Source organism: Lonchura striata, chromosome 1, assembly GCF_046129695.1.
Source record: "Lonchura striata isolate bLonStr1 chromosome 1, bLonStr1.mat, whole genome shotgun sequence".
Lineage (NCBI taxonomy): Eukaryota > Metazoa > Chordata > Aves > Passeriformes > Estrildidae > Lonchura > Lonchura striata.
Window position 1 is genome coordinate 65,517,779 of NC_134603.1, and position 21,171 is coordinate 65,538,949.

At 34.9% G+C, this 21,171-nt stretch overlaps 1 protein-coding gene across 1 annotated transcript in view; it reads left to right on the forward strand.

Annotated features, from left to right (window-relative positions):
- PTPN3 (protein tyrosine phosphatase non-receptor type 3) overlaps nucleotides 1-20,945 on the forward strand; it is a 115,907-nt gene extending 94,962 nt beyond the window's left edge. The window contains exons 19-27 of the mRNA XM_021528763.3: nucleotides 68-224; nucleotides 1,916-2,082; nucleotides 4,285-4,375; nucleotides 4,624-4,685; nucleotides 5,548-5,694; nucleotides 7,785-7,913; nucleotides 13,876-14,021; nucleotides 14,637-14,772; nucleotides 18,629-20,945. Coding sequence (XP_021384438.1) covers nucleotides 68-224; nucleotides 1,916-2,082; nucleotides 4,285-4,375; nucleotides 4,624-4,685; nucleotides 5,548-5,694; nucleotides 7,785-7,913; nucleotides 13,876-14,021; nucleotides 14,637-14,772; nucleotides 18,629-18,706 — 1,113 coding nt within the window. The 3' untranslated portion in view covers nucleotides 18,707-20,945. The remainder of the gene's footprint in view (nucleotides 1-67; nucleotides 225-1,915; nucleotides 2,083-4,284; nucleotides 4,376-4,623; nucleotides 4,686-5,547; nucleotides 5,695-7,784; nucleotides 7,914-13,875; nucleotides 14,022-14,636; nucleotides 14,773-18,628) is intronic.
- The last annotated feature ends 226 nt before the right edge of the window (nucleotides 20,946-21,171 follow it).

A 21,171-nucleotide genomic window follows, 5' to 3' on the forward strand; every position in this document is an offset into this window, starting at 1 on the left:
CCTGATAAGTTCCTGCTTGCACAACTGGTTATGATGACATTAATGTGTTTCTTTGGTCTTGTAACAGGCTGATAAATGCATTCCAAAGCTGAATGAAGGCGATCAGATCGTATTAATTAATGGCCGAGATATCTCAGAGCACACACATGACCAGGTGGTCATGTTTATAAAAGCCAGCAGAGAATCTCACACAAGAGAGCTTGCACTTTTGGTCAGGAGGAAAGGTAACTGGACTAATTTTATTCACTTCTAATGTTTTTTGAAATTGTTGCTCTTATGCTTGGTGATGTACCCTCTTCTGTTTGCATAAACATGTTCTCAGTGCATTGGAATAGGTGTGTGCAAAGAGTAGGTCTCACTAAATTTGAATTAGTAGTACAAATAGTTTAAACTATATAGGTTCTTACCACTGCAACAAAGAATCTAGCAAGTTAGAATTTCTTATTTTTTGGTCTGAAAATCCGTGAGAATAAATAGTCCCTTGAAAAAGTTTTTTTTTTGGTGATGTGGGGTGTTGGGTTCTTTTGTAAAGAAAGCATAATTTTAAAACCCCCCAATTGCAGATTCGCAAAAACTCATGGGCGATTCCCCTGCACAATTATGTGATGAAACAAGTCAAAAAATCTACTCTTCGCCTCATTCTTGGAGTAGACATTTTGTGACAATACTGAGATAAACTTGTGCTGGTTGCTTGCAGAACTGCTGCCTGCAAAGAGGAGACAATCTTATATGCAGGATCTTAAGCCTTTATGTTTAAAAATGGAAAACTCATCCAGCTTGGCATTGCTTGCTCCATATTTAAACACCTATAGATCCCAAGAGCTTTCGGATGATGTCAAACTCTTAATTGGTTATTTGCTTTTCTTAAAAGCTATGGTAAGACATTAGCACACACAATTACACAGTTTCTGATTGCATGAAGACATAAAAATCTGAAGGGATTAGGCATTACTAGGAAACAGGAGGGAATTAAACAGCCTAAGTGATATGTACTTCTGTAATATTGGCTTTATTTAAAACTTCTTTTTTTCTAAGAAGATAGAGGGGCTCTTTATTTTGTTTTCCACTGGCTTTATGCAGCATTTAGTTTTCCCTTAATTTTCTAGTTCCCTTCCAACTTGCAGATAAGAGAAATCTGCTTTTATCTAATGATGACCTGTGGCCCCGTACGAGTAATTTTTTATAGGCATGAGCATAACCAGCTCCCCATTCTCTGAAGTTTGGCAGGTATGAACTGTTCCCATCATGGCAGAGGGTAATCACAGCTGGACATGTCTGGTGCTACAATACATTTCATAGGGACAGAACTGCTATGCAGATTACTTCATTAATGTTTGTCATGTTCTTCAATAGCAAGTAATGTTGTAGAAAATGGACTAATAATTCTTTGTAGCTTTAATTAGTTCCTTCAGTGTTAGCATAAGAAATTGCAAAAGATAATTGTGTCAAAAGGAATGTGATGAAGGGATTTTTGCCTTTGTTTTGTTGTTGGAGGTCCAAACTGATAGAAGTTTCTTGTAGAGATATTTCCATTGATTATGATCTACACTTTTTTTGGTAAAGCTCTCTAGCTCCCTTGTTTTTTACTATGGTGGATGCTGTGTTTCATTAGCCTATTTAGCAGTTCATTAGGTAAGACAAGGTTGCAAAAACCTCCTTGTGCTAGGAATTCAAGTTCTTTGCCTTCATAAATGGGCATTTGGAGTTTTTCTTTCAGAAAGGTCTTAGGGACATCATACTCTTTATAGTTTCTACAGGAATGCAGTACAAAAAGAAATGTGATTAAATGTGTTGCTATTTGCTTTTCTGAGGTTTTGCCAACTCTGTTGTTATTTCAAGCTGGTAAACTTTTATATCTGTTAAAAACACATTATTGCTCTAAGTAAAGGATTATAACTTCATACACATCTTTCAGTAGTTAAACAGTTTGTGGAGCCCGTATCAGAAGATGAAGCTGATTCCCTCACTCTGCCAGAATCTATTCTTCCTGTCTGTTCTGAATATGGAGGTGATACACTGGAGGAGTCTATGGAGCAGCTAAGAAGAGGGTTAGAAAGTGGAACAGTCCTTATTCAGTTTGAGGTAGGTAATAGTCAGCTCTGGAATGCTGTTAGTGTAGAACAATAGCTGTAACCAGCGACTAATGGAGGGGTTGTAATTAGTTGCAAATCTCAATGTTCCTGTTCAATCTTATCTCAAGAGAGCAACAATTTGACTTGCCCATTAGTTTCACACTTCACCACTTAGAATAGGGAAGAATGAGTTTTAAGTCTTACACAAATACCATCTGCTGAGAAAAATGTATTTAAATTAATATGTTTCTGGCTCAAGTACCCAAAGTTCACTAAATCAGTATTTTTTTGCAGTTGTTTAATTGAATAGAGTAGTGGGATTTTGACAGAAGTAATTCTTGTACTTGTTTCCTTTTCTCTGTTCTTCAATGTGTTAGGAAGGAAGGCCACAGAAAGCTAGCTAATCAAATGTTTCATATTTTATTAAATTAGTTCCTTCAATGTTAATATAAGAAATTTCAAAGGATAATTCATCTGCTTCTCTAATGGCAATGGGGTGCAGTATGGATGTTTGTGGTTGCTTTACTGTTATAGATTCAAACTTTTGTAGTAGCTCTGAATAAACCTTAGTTTATTATGGTTTACAAAATTGGCATTGAGTTCTGCAGTAACCCCTTCTGTCACTGAAAACTTATAGAACAGCAATAAAATTTCCTTCCCCTTTTGATTTTTTTTTTCCTTTACTGTTTTTTTTTTACACTGGAAAATTTAATGGTAACTGCTGAAGTGTTGTGGTATTGTTTATTGTATAACCACTCTTTTTATGAGGTTTCCTTTCTTTCTATGATTTCTGAGATTTAAAATTCCCCTGTTTTTAAGGAATTCTAGACAATGGTTCATAACTGCTTTCCAAAATCCACACTACTGGATGCAATGCAATGCAACTGGCTATTGAAGCAGTAGCTCAAAAATGTGAACTCAGGTTTCAATACCTTCTTAATTGTCAAATTTGTGCACAAGTTTCCTGTAGTGAACTTCATAGGATATTTGATCCTATATTTAATATTTTTATGGCACTGTTTATAAAAGGATTTTACATAAAACATGCAAAAGCTTTTTGAAATCTAATATACTAGGGTACAGCTTAGTGATCTTCTTGCTTCAAGTTCATTGCTTAGTGATCTTCAGAAGCAGAGGCAATGGCAGTGTCTCTTCATCACCTTTGGTGACTGAAACTCTTCATTCACTTTAGTAAAATAGCCAATAATTAGCCAGTAGACTGTGATTAAGCAAGTTTTTCAGGATATCTTCCTTCATTTAGTCAGAATTTAATAAATCTGTCAATAGCAAATGTCTATTTGCCAGGCAACAATGAAGTTCAAAGAATGGTTACTTGACTTTAAATTATTCTTCCTCGTATTCCTAAAAAAAGCAGAAATTGCAACCTGGCTCTAGTAAAGTGGAACTTGACTTAGACAGAAGCTTTTCCATTACATATATTATGAAGTTCTCTTCTCACATGGCTTGTTTATGTTGTATAAGTTGAAAAGTGCAGTGATCTGTGAATACTGAGTTTTAAGGTCCAACAAATCTCAGTGGAATAAATATTTTTGTGTGTTGCTCTTTTTCTCTCAACCAGAAGTAGGGGATTTTAGCCTCTTATTTGTTTCATTCCATTTTATATATGGAACAATATTCAAAATTTTCATTAAATATGTGAGTTCATATATAATAAACTCTTTGGTAAGTGTTCAGTGAAGGATGTAAAATTCTGGCACAGCCATATTAATAACTCAGTTGTAAGATGCTTTCATGTATATTTAATACACAAAAGCTATAGTTGTATAATTACAGTTCTTGTGGGTTTGTTTGGTTTTGTTGTTGTTTCCCCTCTGTACTTTTTTTTGGTCTTGTTTGATATACATAGAAGCAAAAATCATTAGGGTTTGAAAAGACCTCCAAGATCATAGAGTCCAACCATTAACCTTACACCAATGTCAAAATTTTGTTTATAAACATATTATATATACCCCATTTCATATGTCCATTTACTCCAGATAAAGTCTGCAACATAGGGGTTGGCCCAAAAGCAAAGTCACATGTTAAGAGATTGTGATACATTGAAGTTAGGAAAGATAAGTTAGTTAAGATAGAAAAAACATTAAAGAAAATATGGATTTTTTTTCAGTCTATGTATTTTTGTGTGAATGTAGTGTGTGTATAGAATAATCACATCCCTCAAAATCCTATAATTTTTCATTCTACTTTGCAGCAACTCTATAGAAGGAAACCAGGATTGGCTGTTACATGTGCAAAGGTACCTCAGAATATGGACAAGAATAGATACAAAGATGTTCTACCTTGTGAGTCTAAAGTACAGTTTCTGCCTATTTTGCTTTTTAAAACTGCTGTATTGAACTTGCTGATTAAAGATTTCATTATATAATTAAAGTCATGTAATTGGTCATTTTATTTTCTAAAAGGTAATTTATCCTGTTTATATTCTGCTGTTTGTGTTTCTGCAAGTCCTCAGGGGTTTTTTTTAACTTAATAGAGGGGAAGTATGTCTCTTAATTGCTAATTTTATTCCCTCTTTCTTTTGTGTGTGCAGATGATGCCACAAGGATAATATTGCAAGGAGATGAGGATTACATTAATGCAAATTATGTGAATGTAAGTCATACAGAGATCTGCATTTACTTACTTTCTATATTACTAAAGCAGAAAAAAATTGACTTTTTTAGGGAATAAGGATATTTTGTTTTAATTTGGGGTATTTGTAAATGTGAAAGATATAAAATTTCATAACCTAAAAAATAGCATCTATTGTGAAACAGGTGACCATCCTAATACACAGTGGGTGCTACTATGTAGTGATACATTGTGATATGTGCAGAGTTTTTAACCAGTAAAAATTATTTTATTTTACCATATGCTTCAAATGCTGAGGTTGTCTCCATAAAACTAAGCCTTTTTTCTCTCTAGAACCCCTTATGACCTAATGCTTAGACCTAATATGACCTGTGAAGAATCCAGAAAATAAACTAGAGCCTTGATTTCCCTAATCAATCCAGTGTAGGCTGAGAGTCAGGGAAAAAAGGGGGAAAATGGGTATATATTTCTGTCAGATACATAAGCTAAGCACCTAAAACACAGAGTCAATTATTAATTTCCTGTGTTTACTATCAGGCAATAAACAGCTTTGCTATACCTTTGGTGTATATACCCTGACATCATTCCTTACTAAATATTAAAGAAAATTTAGAAAGCTTTGCAGTTTCAAGTTTTCAAGTACATTTTCACTGTTAATCTTCTGCTCCTAGTTCAGCATGAAGGACTATAGAATCTATGCTTTGTATCTATTCTAAATTAATTATTTAATTTTTTTTCACATAAATTATAATCTTTATTGTCTTATTACTTAGCTTTTTGCCTTCATCTTCCCTCAAAACTTCCTTGAATGAAATGCAAAAGTTGAAAATGTACTTGAGTGGTCAGAGTGAACTTAACATAGGATTTTTCTTTCCCTCTGTAGATGGAAATTCCTTCTGCTGGCATTGTGAACCGGTACATTGCTACTCAGGGGCCTCTCCCACACACGTGTGCACACTTCTGGCAAGTAGTCTGGGATCACAGATTATCGCTGATCATCATGCTAACAACACTCACTGAACGAGGACGGGTAAGTGCCCAGGTCCTTTGTATGCTGAAAAATGTGCTGTACCTTTGAAATTTTTCCATTTTTATGGTTAAATAATCCTAAAAGAGGCCAACTTACTCAGCTGAATTATTCTTCTGAGGGCCAGGCTCAGAAGAATAAGAGCAGATACTTAGAGCAGATAGTCCTCAATTTGCTTTTTGTTATGCTGCTTTGCAAATAAACCAGATGTCTGACAAACAGAAGTCACTGCCTTCACTCTATTGTGCTGATCAGACAGGTACTAGGTGCTGTCGTTTTTCTCCCTGAGTATTGACCTCCATGTGGCAGATTCCAAAAGATTCTGCAAATGTCTGGAAGCATTGAGTGGGTGAGCAAACCTTGTAGTCTAGCTGTAAAAAGGAGTCTGCTATTGTGATATTTACTAGTGGTCAGACTTTAGCTTACTTATTTAAATCTCAGGTTCCTTCCTAGAATTGCTCTGATAAGTATTTTAATTATGTTTAGAAAAATTATGTCTCTCCTTGAATTTTAGAATAGCACAGTGAAAATCTGGTGTATTTTGATTGCATTTGCCCTTTGTAGTTTTAAAAACCAAGTTTTTAGATTAAATGGGAAGGTATTGGTTTTAAAGTTTTAGAAGCTGAAAACTCAGAAGTTGGATTTTTTAAGAGGTGGAGAAGGTGGTGACTCCTGTATGCCTTCACTTTAGCCTTTATCTGTATTTAATCTGTGATCTGTCCTACCTTATCAAATTTATCTGGCATCCCAGTCAAAAGCCAGTGTTTTTAGAAAGCAAGGGAGTGAGTATTTTATGTCTTAAACATAAAGCATAAAGATTGAGATGTAAGGAAATACACATAAGCAACAATCAGGTTCCAACCACAGTCACATTATGTAGCTGCTCATGGAAACAGATGTTATTGAACATCCCCTGACATTCTCCCTTCATCTTTTGATTGTATTGTTGTATTCATTTCTTTGTATTGAGGAGGAATACAGATTAGTAATAGTCTGGACTTCATACAGTTAGTTTGAGACTTCAAGGCAATTGTTATAGCTTCTAATCATCCTTCTGGTACCTTTGTACACTAGATACATTTATGAGTTTTGTTTGCTTTCAGAAATTATTTAGACTTGCCCAGTTTGTGGGTGAACTTTCAGGAATAGAAAAAGATGTATATTCTTGTCAAGAATATCCACATTGGCAAATGCCAAATGTTTTCCTAGTCCCTGAAAGTTTTACATTCCAGGCTGTTTTCAATAATGTTAGGATTTGTATGATAGAGCTTTTTTTCTCCACAGTAATGTTCATTTTTTTCAGAAATTAATACACTATTTTGGCTTAAATATGAAAGAAAAAGTAGTTAATATAAATTACCACAATGAAACTTTCAGGAATAATGGTTATAATTTGGATTTCAAGCCTCTGAAAATTGAGCTCTATTAAAGGTAAAATTAAGAAATTTAACTTTCCAAAAATTCCAGCTCATGCTACTCAATTTCAATTTAAAAGCTACAGACAAAAACATTTTTGAACTTTGTGCAGGTTGCAGTGTTGCATCAAAGTTTTAATAATTTCTACAGCTGGAGAGTCCACATTCTCATAGAGCTTCTTGTTTCTGCGTTTGTCCTGCTTTATGGAAGTTTTTTTTTGCCAACATCTATTCAGAATGTCCCTTGTTGCTTCTATGCAGTTGCCTCTTGTCCTTATGTTGTTCACTTTCAAGAGAACTGGGGCCTTGCCTTTGCTGTAACCTGCTATTAGAGGTCTAAAGTTAATTTCAGATTTAATCCCTGCACTTCTTTTTTTAAGACAGAATAAATCCATCTTTATTCTCCCACATTATGCCTTGAGAAGTCATTCTTGTAAAGCATCATGCATCAAATTTGCCTGAATATTTATTATAAATCACTTAACCAGAAGTTTATGGAGAACTTAACCTATTTTGTCCTGTTATTTTTCAATTTGGATGGAAAAAAAATCTAACCGGCAAACTAAAACAGATTTTGTACTATTCCTTGAATTTCCTGAACTGCAGCACAAGAAAGAAGGCTGGAAATGGGAGGGCTTGTAAACAGCAGTCTTGATGTGTGCCTAATTTTCTTTACAGACCAAATGTCATCAGTATTGGCCTGATCCACCAGATGTGATGGAATATGGCTGCTTCCGTGTCAGGTGCCACTCTGAAGACTGCACAATTGCTTATGTTGTCAGAGAAATGGTCATTACAAACATTGAGGTAAATGCTCCTTGCCTTTAATTATCCCCAAACAAGCTGAATGAATACATTTAGAGATGAGTAGATAAAGACTGTGTGTTTGGCAATGTATATGTGTATGTCTCTTGGTGTGGATATGATGTGTGTCTCTATACACACAGGCACACGTATTTTTTAAAATAGAATATGTGTATATTATCTGGATCAACATAGTATAACTATTTCTTTAGAGCTTCTTCCAAGACACACTTTTGGAAGTTCTATAATACATTATGCTGTACAGGTAGTGCAATAAGCATCATAAGGAGGTTTAGTGTGGTTCTTTAAACAGTTCTGCAATCACTGACTTCTCATAAGTACTTTGATTTGTTAATAGAGTTACTTTTTTAAGAGAGAGTTACTTTTTTTAAAGAGAGTTACTCTTTTATAACGAGAGTTATTTTTTCCTAAGTAACTCTGTTCTTCCAATGATGAAATATGGGTCACTTGATTAATAGCACATGCAGCTAGAACAGCTAATAAGAAGTGAAGAATAATAAAATTATTTTGAGAGAAGATGCAGACTCTCACCAGTTCCTTTTCATTGTCTTTAGTCAGATTTTAAAAAAGAAAAAAGTTCATATGTATCTCAATTTAAATGTGTTCAATTTATGAAAAATACTTAAAGTCTATAACTCCTAATATTTTCATGCTAATGTCTAGGGAATTAGAAAAGAAAGAGGAGGCAAAACACAGCATATTATCCTGTGTTGTGAAATACGTGTTCAGGTCACATCTGGACTTTCTACAACCTGAATTGTAGGAGCTGAAGTTTGATTTTTGTTTCTAAGTTGACCTGCATTTCTTATACATTTCCCTTCTTCCTTTCCTCCCTTTTTTCCAAAATTCCATGGCCATAGGTATTTTCTAAAAAGATTAAGGATCTATGCTATCATAAGATGTGTAAGAAATCACTGCTGACTAAAGGCTCATTTTTAGTCAGTCTTTTAAACTTCTGTATAGTTAAGTAGGTTTTACCATTACCAGAACTGCTAATAGTAATAGTAAGTAGTAAGCAAAGAAAAGGCAATATCTGTTTTAAAATATAATATTTAATCAATGTTTTTACAGCAAGATGACCAATCCTTTAGTCTCATACATTTATAACCTGACATTCTCTCACTTGACAGTGCATCCAAATTTGCTTTAATGGGATTAAGTTTTCCTTTGCAGTCATAAACATGTGAGATGTCAGATTTAAGTACTTAAATGTTTTTCAGTTAAGACAGTTTACAGTACTTCTGTTTCTAGATATGAGAAACTGCCCAGTCATGGAGCAGCATGATAATTGTTTCTGTATTTTGACCAATTTCTCTGTAAGTGATAAACCTGCATGTCAGCACAGAAGAATTAGCCTCATGTTTTTGAAACTATATGTACCCAAAATTTTAGTCCTTTTCACTCAAATTATTTGTAACCTTTCTAAATCTCATAGAATGAAGAAAGGTTTCATTTTCTGCCTTTTCTTTTCAAGACCAAGATTGAAACCTATGCTCTAGCACTAAATTTCAAGGTTTTGGGGGTTGGTTGAGGTTTTTATTTTTTAGAAAAAGGTTCAGAGCACTCTGGAGACCAGAACAAACAGACCAAAGGAAAGAAATAATGTAGTGAGAGTTCAGAGCCCATCACACAGTGCACTATTTTGTAAATTGACATAAGTCTTTCTTTAGGATCTTTGACAAAATAGTGTAAGAAGCCTGAAACAAATTTTGTTGTTTCCCCTAAGATAAATGCCTCAGTGTATGATTAGGCATTAAATATTACTGGTTTTGAAATATAAAGAGCCAAATAACAAAAGTAAGTGAGAAGTGTTATGGCAATTGTGTACAGGAGCATAATAATGTTTGAACAGTTGTACAAGAAATGACAAATGCCACTTGCCAGCGTATACTCTTTAGAAACTGGGCTTTAACTCTGGTTGTTCAGACTCAGCTTTCATGGTATGTTTGTGAAGCTCACTGGCAAAGAGCACACCTTTTCCTGCTTAGAAGATAAAAAAAACATTTCAGGGTTAATGTAGGTCTACTTTGTGATACTTTTTGGTCTCATTGTTGAAGACTATGTTATAACTTCTGGAAAAAGGGACATTAACTGAAACATTGAAATGCAAAATCATTTGGTTTCAACATAAGTAAGAATTAAGGTTGACATTTCAAATTTAAATTTCCTACTTTCTATATGGCTATTATGATTCTAAGTTGTGTGTGTTGATTTTCTGAAGAGCACACAAATCTTTTATTAATCAGGGAGAGTCTATCATTTAAGGAGAATGAAACAAGGAAGTTTGCCTTTTGATGTGATTATAATAAGCAAGACTGCAAACTGCAGAAGGATGAAGATTGGATACTTTTGTGGCTGAAGGTCTTGCCAGTACAGCCGTATTGCAACTGTTAGAGCAGCCATTTGAAGCACTACCTGTGACAGCCCTGTTCTTTGTCAGGAGTTTCAGCCCCAGTGACAGACTCACTGGAAAAGATCAGATTTTGCTTCTGAGCAAAATCTAGGATATTAGCTCAACCACAATGAAGGGATCTAACTGCAGAAGCTCAACTGCGTCTGCAGTTAGATATCTTGAATTTGCCCAGGAGGGGTAGGGACAAGTACACAGGACAAGGACAGCGAAGAAGCACAATAACAAAGAGCTGGTGATGTTTTACACCTCTGTAGAGATGTAAGACTAACATGATGTTTTACACCTCTGTAGCTCCTAAGTAAATGTGGATCAATGCCATGAAGAAGCTAAATGTTGGCCAAAGAGCCAGCAATAAACCGGGCAAATTAATCCTGAAGTGTCACTGAAGGTCTGTTGTTTGGATTAATTTTTTTGAATCCGTAATTTTTAAACTGATTTGGAGAAATACCAAAGACATTAATTCCATTAAAATCAGTACATGTGAAAAAAAACCCATTAAATAATTTTGGAACAGCAAGGTATACAAGGTCAAGTTAAGCAAAAATAGCAACCAAGCCATAAGCAGCTGTTGCTGTCTCACTTTCTCTAAGGCTCATGAAACAGGACTAATAAAGCCAGATTTTTATGAAGAAAAATTATACTTTTATCAGTCATTAGGGTGACTGCCATTGAAAACCTGAGGGCTAAAAGAAAAAATTGTGGAGAAGATTTAAACTTGAGTTGCAGAGAATAGTGATTTGGTTAATAACTTGAATATGAGAAGTTAGCTCTTATTTTCCATTATCAGGCTTGTATAAAAGGAGCAAGATCTGAGAGGAATAGTATTTAAAAATAAGTATTGCTAACAGAACATGTACTGTAGGGCTAACTGTGGAACCAGTAACTACAATTCTAGCATTTTTTTCATGTGGAAGTGCTAGATTTCAGTAACTGTGATGGCCTTTTAATGTAAGTTATTTCCATGTGGGGTGTTGTTTGGCTGACATTTTCTGTATTTAAAAACTGACTTTCACTAGACTTGAAGATAATGTTTTAAAAAAAGCCAAAAAGCTACTAAAAACAGCTATAAAAATCTGGACTTCATCAGAGTACTGCTTTGACATTTTCTGCATGAGAGATAAAAACTTAGACATGGAAAAACTAATTCTAACAAAAACAAATATTTACTGTTTACATTTGGTTTAAATTGCTAATAAAACAAAGTGGTTTAAAATACTTATTTTGGAAAGCAAGTGGCAGAATAGTTAAGTTTCAGCATTTTGAATCATGTCAGAAGAGCTCAACAAAAGAATCAAAACTGATCATGTTAAAGCACAAATAGTTGAAAGGCTACACTGAGGCTTGAGCATACCTGGAATAATTAACAATATAGATCTCTAAGGATGATTAGGGCACAAAACAGAAATTGAAGGTGCTTATACCAGAAGCAGCAGCTTAGTGAGGACTAAGTTCATGTTCTTTGTGTATTCTCACTCTGAGTAAGTCTTATGTAATGTACTTTTTGTACCTGTAAACTATTTAACTAAATGCAGCTCACTCTCTTTGAGCCTGAAGTTCTGATAAGTAAAAATTAAGTCAGCTCTTCCCTTTGTTCTAAGCTTGTAAAATGACTTTTTGCTTCTACAGATCACTGTCAGTGTTTCTCAGGTGTGCCACTGGCACTTATCCATGTTGTATAGTTATAAGTTCTTGAAGCACATGGAAAGCAACTGGATGCTCCGTCTTGGATAATTTTCAAATTAATCAAGTCTTTGTTTCACCAGGATGCTGTAATTCAAACATCTCTGATTTAAGAGAATCAGTTCAAACTATTACATGTAATTGCTGCTTTATCTCATTTCCCTTTTGAAGAGGCTCTGATTAAGCAAGTGCAGATTTTTAAAGGAGGACTTTTTAATGACATTTTATAGACATATTTTTGTATTTTTTTAATCTGTGGCATTTCATAAAAATATGAATGGTAATCATTTGATCAAGGTCAACTTTTACTCACTAGAGCTGAGTAGCAAAAGCCATGCATGCTTTTTCATGCAGAGATCCTGGTCATTGTGCATCTTTTGATGACATGGATGGTAGATCCCAATGTAATTGGTATTACAGTGAGCTTGGTCATTAATGTTAAATTATGTTGTCTGTGTAGGCCTTTTTCTGTACCTTTTAATTGTTGATTGCTCAGGCTTTGCTTTTAAGAAACAAAGTATGAGCTGTGTCATTTTTCTTCTTGGCCCTGTGGGCAATTGTAAATTTCTGCAATTGCTTTGACTGGAATAAATGTATTCTCTAAGACTCTGCTTTGTACATCGGTAGTACTTATTCAATCTTTTGTGTCCTACTAGCCTGTTTCCTGGGAGTGGAGCATCTTCAAATGGGAGAAGGAAACAAGCAGCTGAAGACATTTAAAACTGGTCCTATATTTCAGCAGTTGTGAGCAGAAGAGGAAAGGGGAAAAACCTTTTAAAGTCAGAAAAGCATCACAAAAACATTCCTGTGTGGACCACTAGGGAAAGGCTAGCTTTTATAGACTAATCCAGTCATAATTTCAAAAGGGTGCCAAATATTAAGTCTGATAATGAACATCAATTAAACACAGGTAACAGCTTAACTATTGCAAAATATGTGGAAGGAATAAAGGAACATGAAGACTTGTCTCAGTTTGTAAGGATTGACATCTTCACTGCATGATGCTTCAGAGCTCATGCGCATCTTAGGTCTCTTCCTTCCCACCCTAACCATTAGTTACATCTGTAACATATCAGTTCAGCTCAATCTGAATGCAGAGATGATTGAGTGATTTCATAATCAAAGTTTGCAAAAGCTAAACTGAAAGAACTTCTGTAAAACTGCAGGGTTTTTACCTATAATTCAAAAAAATAACTCTTTGTACAACAGAATCTTTTAAGTAATTATATTACTTCCATACAGAAAAGTATTCTCCTGTGGATCATACAGATGTCATTCATATATGTACAATAAGCATATAGGTATGAATGAATATGTATATATTTTTCTAACAGAAACCAGATTTAGCAAGTGGTACAGGCAACTTTATTATACCTGAATCTGTAATTGTGCACAGACATATTTACAATAGCTTACATAGCCCAGAATCCCTGTTACATTGGTATTGTTCTCAGTAGTTCTGCTGTTCGCAGTTGTTTCTTCCAACCAGTTCTAAACTATTATGTAGTACTGTTATGCTTATGTCTTACAGCATTTTACCTCAGGTGAATCAATGATGTCAAAGTATAATAGGTCAACAGTCAGTAAATCAAAATAATTAAAATGTTTACATCACAGAAGTTAAACTTGATACCTCATTTATTTAGAAAATGTTATGCCTTATGAATTCTTTCCATGAATTGTGTCCATACTTCACACCGAATTTTAAAATCACAAATGTTTTCTACACCATCTACCTCTTATTGTGTCTGCAGAAAACACTTGGTGTGAAGAATATTACTTGTATCTAAGTAAACATTAATACAGGAGTCATATAGCTGGCCATTTTTTAAAAACTTTACTGTATTTTAGACAGAACAACAGCACACCGTCACCCATCTCCAGTATGTAGCTTGGCCTGATCATGGCGTTCCTGATGACTCCATGGACTTCTTGGAGTTTGTGACCTGTATGAGACCAAAGAGAGTAAAGAATGAGCCAGTTCTTGTTCACTGCAGGTACTTGTGTTTTAAAACTCTGATTATAGATCCTTGAATGGGATGAAAATGTTAAACTGTGCAATACGAGTATTTACTGCTGATGATGGAAACATTGATGTTATATCCAAAGGATGAGTTTACTTTGTCTCCCTTTCTCCTGCAACCTTTTGGTGAAATGGCTTAGTCACATAATTATCACAGATCTGATAATCTGCAATTTAGTTTGTTTTCTCATTTTTATCCTTTACCACTGTTGTAATCTCATTTTGAATGGTACTGCTAAAATTCTTTTCATGCTCTTCAGGAGTGTGTGTCATAAAAGCACTCGATTAGATCTTACCTTTTTTAAGACAAAAATACCAAACCTGTACAGTTTGAGCAGTTTCATTGCTTAAAAATGCATCTACTTTAAGTAAGGTTTTAGTTTTATTTATATTTTAAAATATTTTCTTTTTAGTAATTGCCATAAAATATTACTGACGTTGCTGTTAAAAATAAACTTCCCACTCTCTTTGAATTTTACTAGGGTCTTCCTGTAATTTCCAAGGCTGTCCCACTATTAATACTGTGGTATGAATTTGGTGTATTGCAAAAACCTAATTTTATAGACTATTTTCCTGTTGTGTTTCACAGCGCGGGAATCGGTCGCACTGGTGTGTTGGTCACTATGGAAACAGCCATGTGCTTAATTGAAAGGAACCAACCTGTTTATCCGCTGGATATTGTACGGAAAATGAGAGACCAGAGAGCTATGATGGTGCAGACATCAGTAAGTGATGGAGAGGAAGCATTATTTTCTGTATATCTACTGCACTTGTCAAGTAATAAAACAGGTCCAAAATTTTTATAAAGGATCTAGTAGTATGAATCTTCAGTTGCCATTATATATCAAACTTCATAAATTTAGGATAATGTAGCATGGTGGCAAAGGCTGCTTTGCTAATGAGGTATGTATTTTTCTACTGTTAGAATATTTCTTATCTTGCCATGAAAAGATAATTGATTTATATAATACATATATAATGTATTGTATGTAGTTAGAATACCCAAAGTCAGACTTGTACTGATCATCTGTTCCTGGTCCTTTGTCTAAATTCTCCACAATAAGCTAGAGTAATTTTTTGCTTTTTATTCTAGTACAGAACACCATAGGAAATTATAAAGTTGAAGGCAAAATCAAAGTGTTTGTGGTCTGGTTTGAAAAGAAGGAAGTAGCTTTTCAAAAGGCCACTTTAGAGTAGAAATTCTATGAGAACATATAGATTTTTTTTAAATTTTGTCTCTACCCAGTTGGAAAAAAACTAAGGGCAAGCTGTGTAGCACCAGTAACAGAAACATGAAAGTAGATGGCAATTGTAAGATGAAAGTGAGACAACATGAGTTAGTGAGAGCCATTTTTTGTCAGCTTTGGAAATGAACATCTTAACATTAGAGATGGATGAAGGATGAGAGATTTGCTCTTTCTTTAGGAGAGGCTGGATGACAAGAATTCTGAGTGTGGGTTATCTTGGAGAGATAAATGCCCTATAAGAAATGAAAGTAAGGCGGTTTAGACATGGAAAGCCAACAACTAAATCGGGCATTTCTGTCTCATCCTACAAATAAAATGCCTGAAATGCATTGAAATCAAATCCATTTGATCACAAAAAAAAGATAACTTAAAAAGACAAATTCAAGTCATTAACAGATAATTACTGCAGGAATTAGCATTATGACTAGATGTGGGGGAAATCTTGGATCATCAAAGGGCACAAAAGTGTCAGGATCTGCAGCTGCCTGTGTACCATTAGAGTGCTCAGTGAACAGAGCTTGTCCATGCATGTTGCTGGGACATTGCAGCAGGAGTGCCCCCTCTGGAAGAGGGTCAGGACTGTGTGGTTGAACGGAGTGGTTTGAAGGGTGCTCTGCCTGTTCCTTGCTGAAGTGGAAGCTGAGCTGGTGACAAAGGTGGTCACAAGATGAAGAATACTTGTTTCAAGTTTAAAGAAGCTGAGTGTTAACGTCTGGAGTTTCACCTGTCTATACCCTTGAGTTTCTAAAATTACCTAAATAAGTTCAAGTTTCAACATCCTAGAAGTGGTCTTCTTTTTTGAGAATCAGATGTAAAAACCTGAAGTAAACTTCATCTTGCCAGAAGACTGAATCCCTTTTGTTACAACAGAAATCAGCCAGAATTGTCCTTTCAATCCACGCTTTGACATAACTGAAGAATACAGGGAAGAGTAATAAATACAGCTACAGTCAGACTCCTGGTGTGGAAAACGAATATCTAAAATAGGATTCTTTACCTTGCTTGCTGGGTTACACAGTTCGCTGTCAGCACAATCAGGAGAGGGAGAATCTGTAGGAGCAATACTGTGAAACTAAATTAGTTTGTTATTTCTGAAGAAGGCAGGTACTGTTGTGAACAGCCACTGAGCAAAATTGGCATACTGTGCTGAAATGAGACACAGGAGCAAGCACTCAACTGTGAGAAAACAGAATACCAGAGAGCTGCATGTTAGTATTTCAGTCTGTCCTGGGTGCTCTATCCCATTCCCATGCCTGCATTCCAGCTAGCCTCACTGCTCATATTTGAGATCCCAGTTAGGGTCTCTGGAAGAAGCTGTTAGAGATTATTCAGTTGTAAAATAAACCTTGCCTAAAGCATGTTGAGCTGCCCGGTGAGGATTGTGTGTGTGCTCCAGTTCTAAGGTGGTTTGATTTGCCAGATAGGTGTTGTGTCAGGTCATGCTCAAAAAGAATGGACTGATCAGAGCTATTACTTGGTCAGTTTACGGTCTGTTGTTAATCAATTGGAAGCTGTAGCTTCTCAAAAAACAGTAATTTTGTTACCAGGAGCAGCAAAAAAAGCTTTACCAAAATGATGAAGCTATAACAAAGTTGGTGTAACTGGCCTTTCATTAAAAAAAAGAAAGATTAACAAGATTAACCAATAAAGAGAAATTAGGTATCTAAGCAATGCAGAGTACAGTGCTTGGGATGTACATAATAGACGTAGCTACCAGCTGAGTGAGCAGTAAGAATACATGCAACAGATAAGAGCAAAGAAAACAAGTAGTCAGAGATTGAGTCAGAGGAAGCAATGGTGAAGTGCTCATCCTTTTATTTGTTCAGTCACTTGATCACACAAGTTAACAGAAATATTGAACAGAGCTAAATGCCACACCTGGCTTGTTCAGGCAGTAGAAATATGGAAATGATAATAACAGTGAAGAGACAAGTCAAGGTAATTAAGAAATAAGAACAAAGTGATATTGAATGTGGGAGTAATTGAAAGAAAGGCTGAAAGAAAAGCCAGGAAAATCAAGATGCAGAAAACTCATTTCCACCTTCCTGTTTTCCTTTATGTTTTTCTGTACCTAAAAGAAAATGTATTGTGTTATGTTATGGACAAGAGTAACATTCCTAACTGCTGGTATATAAAGGCAACCTAAGGTACTTCACAGTCCAAATGTTATCTTTTAGCCCTACCCTTCAGGAGATGGTAGGAGAATGTTTCCAGATACTTCAGAAGAGTTGATGGGAGCTGACAATACAAGGGCAGCTGGGAGAACATTTCAAAGATTAAAAAAAGGGATATGAAATATGTGAAGCTTTGCTTCTCTGAATACATGACATGGAACTTTGGAGAAAAGGGTTCATTTGGGGGTTTTGACGATAGTACTTTAGCAGAAGAAGTGAGGATGCTTTGATCTTTGCAAATTTTTTTAACTTTCAATCCTCTTATGTTCTCAGGATTGTGTTAGTCATAAAAATTTATTCACACTACCTGGATTTTTAGTTTTGCACTAGTCCTATTGATAATGTCTCCTTGTATCACTTTTTAGGAAGAAGCTTACAGGCTAATTGTTTTTAACAAATAGTTACATTACAAGGACTTGGAAGAGCTAATCTTTGTAATAGTATAATGCAGAAAAGAAACTCTAATTTGTGAAGACTTTAAGATCTAAATGAGATCAAAATATTGGGTGGGAGAAGAATTTATGTGGCTGCTGATCTTCAAAAATATTAATTTTAAAGGTTTTGATCCCCTTCTGTTACAAAAGGAGATATGTGGTCAGATCAAAAATTGAAAATAAAGTGACTCCTTCTGCAGTACTGTAGGTGGTTTGGGAAAAAAACATAAGGGTTTCAGTTAGGTAGTTGCACCTATAGATCCTATATGTCAACTTTAAATGTGTCCATTAATATGTAACTGCAGGATTGACAAGCTCTGAATACTCATAATAATCAGATAACTACCAAAACCCCCCAAAATAGATGAGATGTATAAAGAAGGTAAATATCAAGTTAAATTTAGTCCGAAGTCATGCGTAGTTTTTACAAATAATCCCTTTTCCCTGAAAATTAAGCACATATTATTTTAGTTTGGGGAACTATATTTTCCTTGGTGTGTGATTTTTTTAATGCTTGTCCTTCAAGGAAGAGTAAATGTCAGCTTTGTTTACTGTGAACACAGACAGAAGAGTAGGATTTTCTCCTCCCATCCTTGTAGCTCCTATCCTGTCATTGCTCAGGAAAAAAAGGAAGCTGTGGGACTGTTAGTCCTGTTCAATAATACTGTCTAATCAGCAGTTTAACTGAACATCTGTAAATGTTTTTGTGTTTTCTTTCTTCCACAGAGTCAATACAAATTTGTTTGTGAAGCTATTCTTCGTGTTTACAAAGAAGGATTGGTTCGACCACTGGATTCCAGTTAGCACAGCAGTGAAGGATGATTTTTTTTTTGCCTAAAAAACCTGCTCTTTAAGTAAAGCAAGGGCTTCTTTCTGAAAGCAACTAGAATGGATTAGAAGCCCGTGAAAAGACAGATGAGCACATTTGAACTGTGGCACTTTAAATTTTGCAAGAAGATTGCTAAATCATGTACAGTATAACAAAGTCACATACATAAATATATGACAGCAATTGTGTGTAATATGCTTTATTCACATAGACAACCATAAACAATCATGGAAACCTTAACACATATCTTTTACTGCCTTAAAACACCCTTTACTTTGGAAGTTATAAAGTTCCTTGTGTTTCCTTTAAAATAACAAAAGGAAAACTATTATTGAAATGATTAATCTTAAGAAGGTATATTTGTATCATATGAAAGTTAATTGAAGGTAAGTATTTGTAACTTCCTTATTAGGATACTAAATATCCATGGAACTGTAATCTTGACTAAAAGGCTGACAAAGAGCTTTAAAGGCTAATGCATAACTACTGTACAATGAGCTGGAGAAATTTAGTATTCAGTTACCGTAAATTTATTAGTGAGTATGCCAGCTGTTATAATATGCTGCTTAGAAATCACATCTACTGTATGTGATGTGAAAATAATGCTGCATTTAGGCATTTATGCAGATGGTACAGTCTACATCTTCTGTTGATGAATTTTAGTTGCAACTTGCCCTTTTGACAGTGACCTACTTTTTACAGTTTTAGTTATTGCACCCCTTTTCTTCTGTTTCTGTTATCCATCTCCTTTATACTTTTCACTGCTGTTTCTATATGTGGACTGAAAACACTTTAACTTAAAATTAGGTTTTCCTCTGTCACGTTTGTTTCCATGTGTATTTATGAGTTCTCAGATATAAATGTGGATTAATGTTGCACACAAGTACTAGACTTTTGACTTACTGTATATGCAAAGTAGTCTAATCCAATACTGGAAGAAAAATTACTACTGAACCCATCATATGTTGCTGCTATTTCAAGGTGTGAAGCTTACAAGGGCACAGGTGTTGCTAGTGTTCAGATGATGATAAAATGTTGACTTGCTGCCCTCCAGCAAAGTGTTTTCATCCAGCGAAACATGACTCCCTTTTGCAAGAGTTCTCCAGATTTACAGTTTCTTATACAGAAACACAGTTAAATTCACCTGAAGATTTACATGGAAAGAGAGAATGAATTTGTACATTGATGAATAATTCACCCTAAGGTACACTGGTCTCTATTTCATTTCAGATGGGAGAATTGGACTTTCTGAACAGTATAACCACATTTGTATAATGTTAAATTATTTTGTGTGTGCTTTTTGATTACCCTGAGATAGTTATTAATTTTTAATAGTGTTTAAAAAGTATTCTAAGGGACTGTTTAAAACTCTGTTATTTAAAAAATTAGTGCTAAATAGGGAAAAAATTTTATGGGGCATATTAGTCAGATGTTTATATGTATAAAAGAGAAAATGAGATAATTTTTTTTCAGAGAGGTATATATGCACACACATATTCAGATATATTTTAGAATTATGGTTTGTATTATGGATATTATCATTTATAACTGGAGTTTCATTATAGAAACTATCACAGCTGTACAATATGCATCTCTCATGTTACTGGAAGACTGTGTTTTTTTCCCCCAGGAGGTAACTAGGAAGTGTATGTAGGATGAGCTAAATTGCTGACTTACTTGTCTTTTGCACGTTTGGTCCTCTCTCCAAGATTACATTTTTAGCTATAGCTGAAGATACCTGTTTACTATTCATTGATCAAAAGAGTTTTAATTGAGATGTGCAGAGTAGTTGGCAACATGGAAACCTTCTTTGTTAGGTTGAATGGTGAATAGGTGTGTGCTCATGTTTACATAGTGCATTCCAAAGTTGCCGTCGACTGGAGTTTTCTGTAATATTTTGGATCATTGTCATCTTGCTTGATTGGGCATAGGTTAAAAAACAAAAGACTGGTTCACTCTTATCTTGCTAAATTGTATCAGGTAGCTCAATCAATCTGTGAATCCAAATGTAAAATGATAATGGACATCCACATATTACTTGGGAAGCTTTGTTACTGTGTGCCTGTCTGTTAAAACATACCTTTTTTTCCCCCCTAAGTTTTCCTGTGCCCAGGTCTCAGAGTCATCCCTTGCAGATGGCATGACTTGCATTTAATAGTTTGTCAAGAAGTGAAAAAAGGCAAGAAAATAAATTGTAAGAAAATATTTAGAGCATCTTTGTGACATCTGTGTCTTTCATGGAAGAACTCGAAGTTTCTTTGTGATCAAGGTTATTCCTATAATCTAATTGCTATTTATGTTTCTTCATGTTTAATATGTACTTACCAAAGCACTGTAAATGTATTTTTTGTATAACTTCAGTCTCAAGATACATGGTTAGGCTTGTCTTGTGTTAGTACGTGTGCATTTAAAGGATGACTGTCATATTGTGACAACAAAT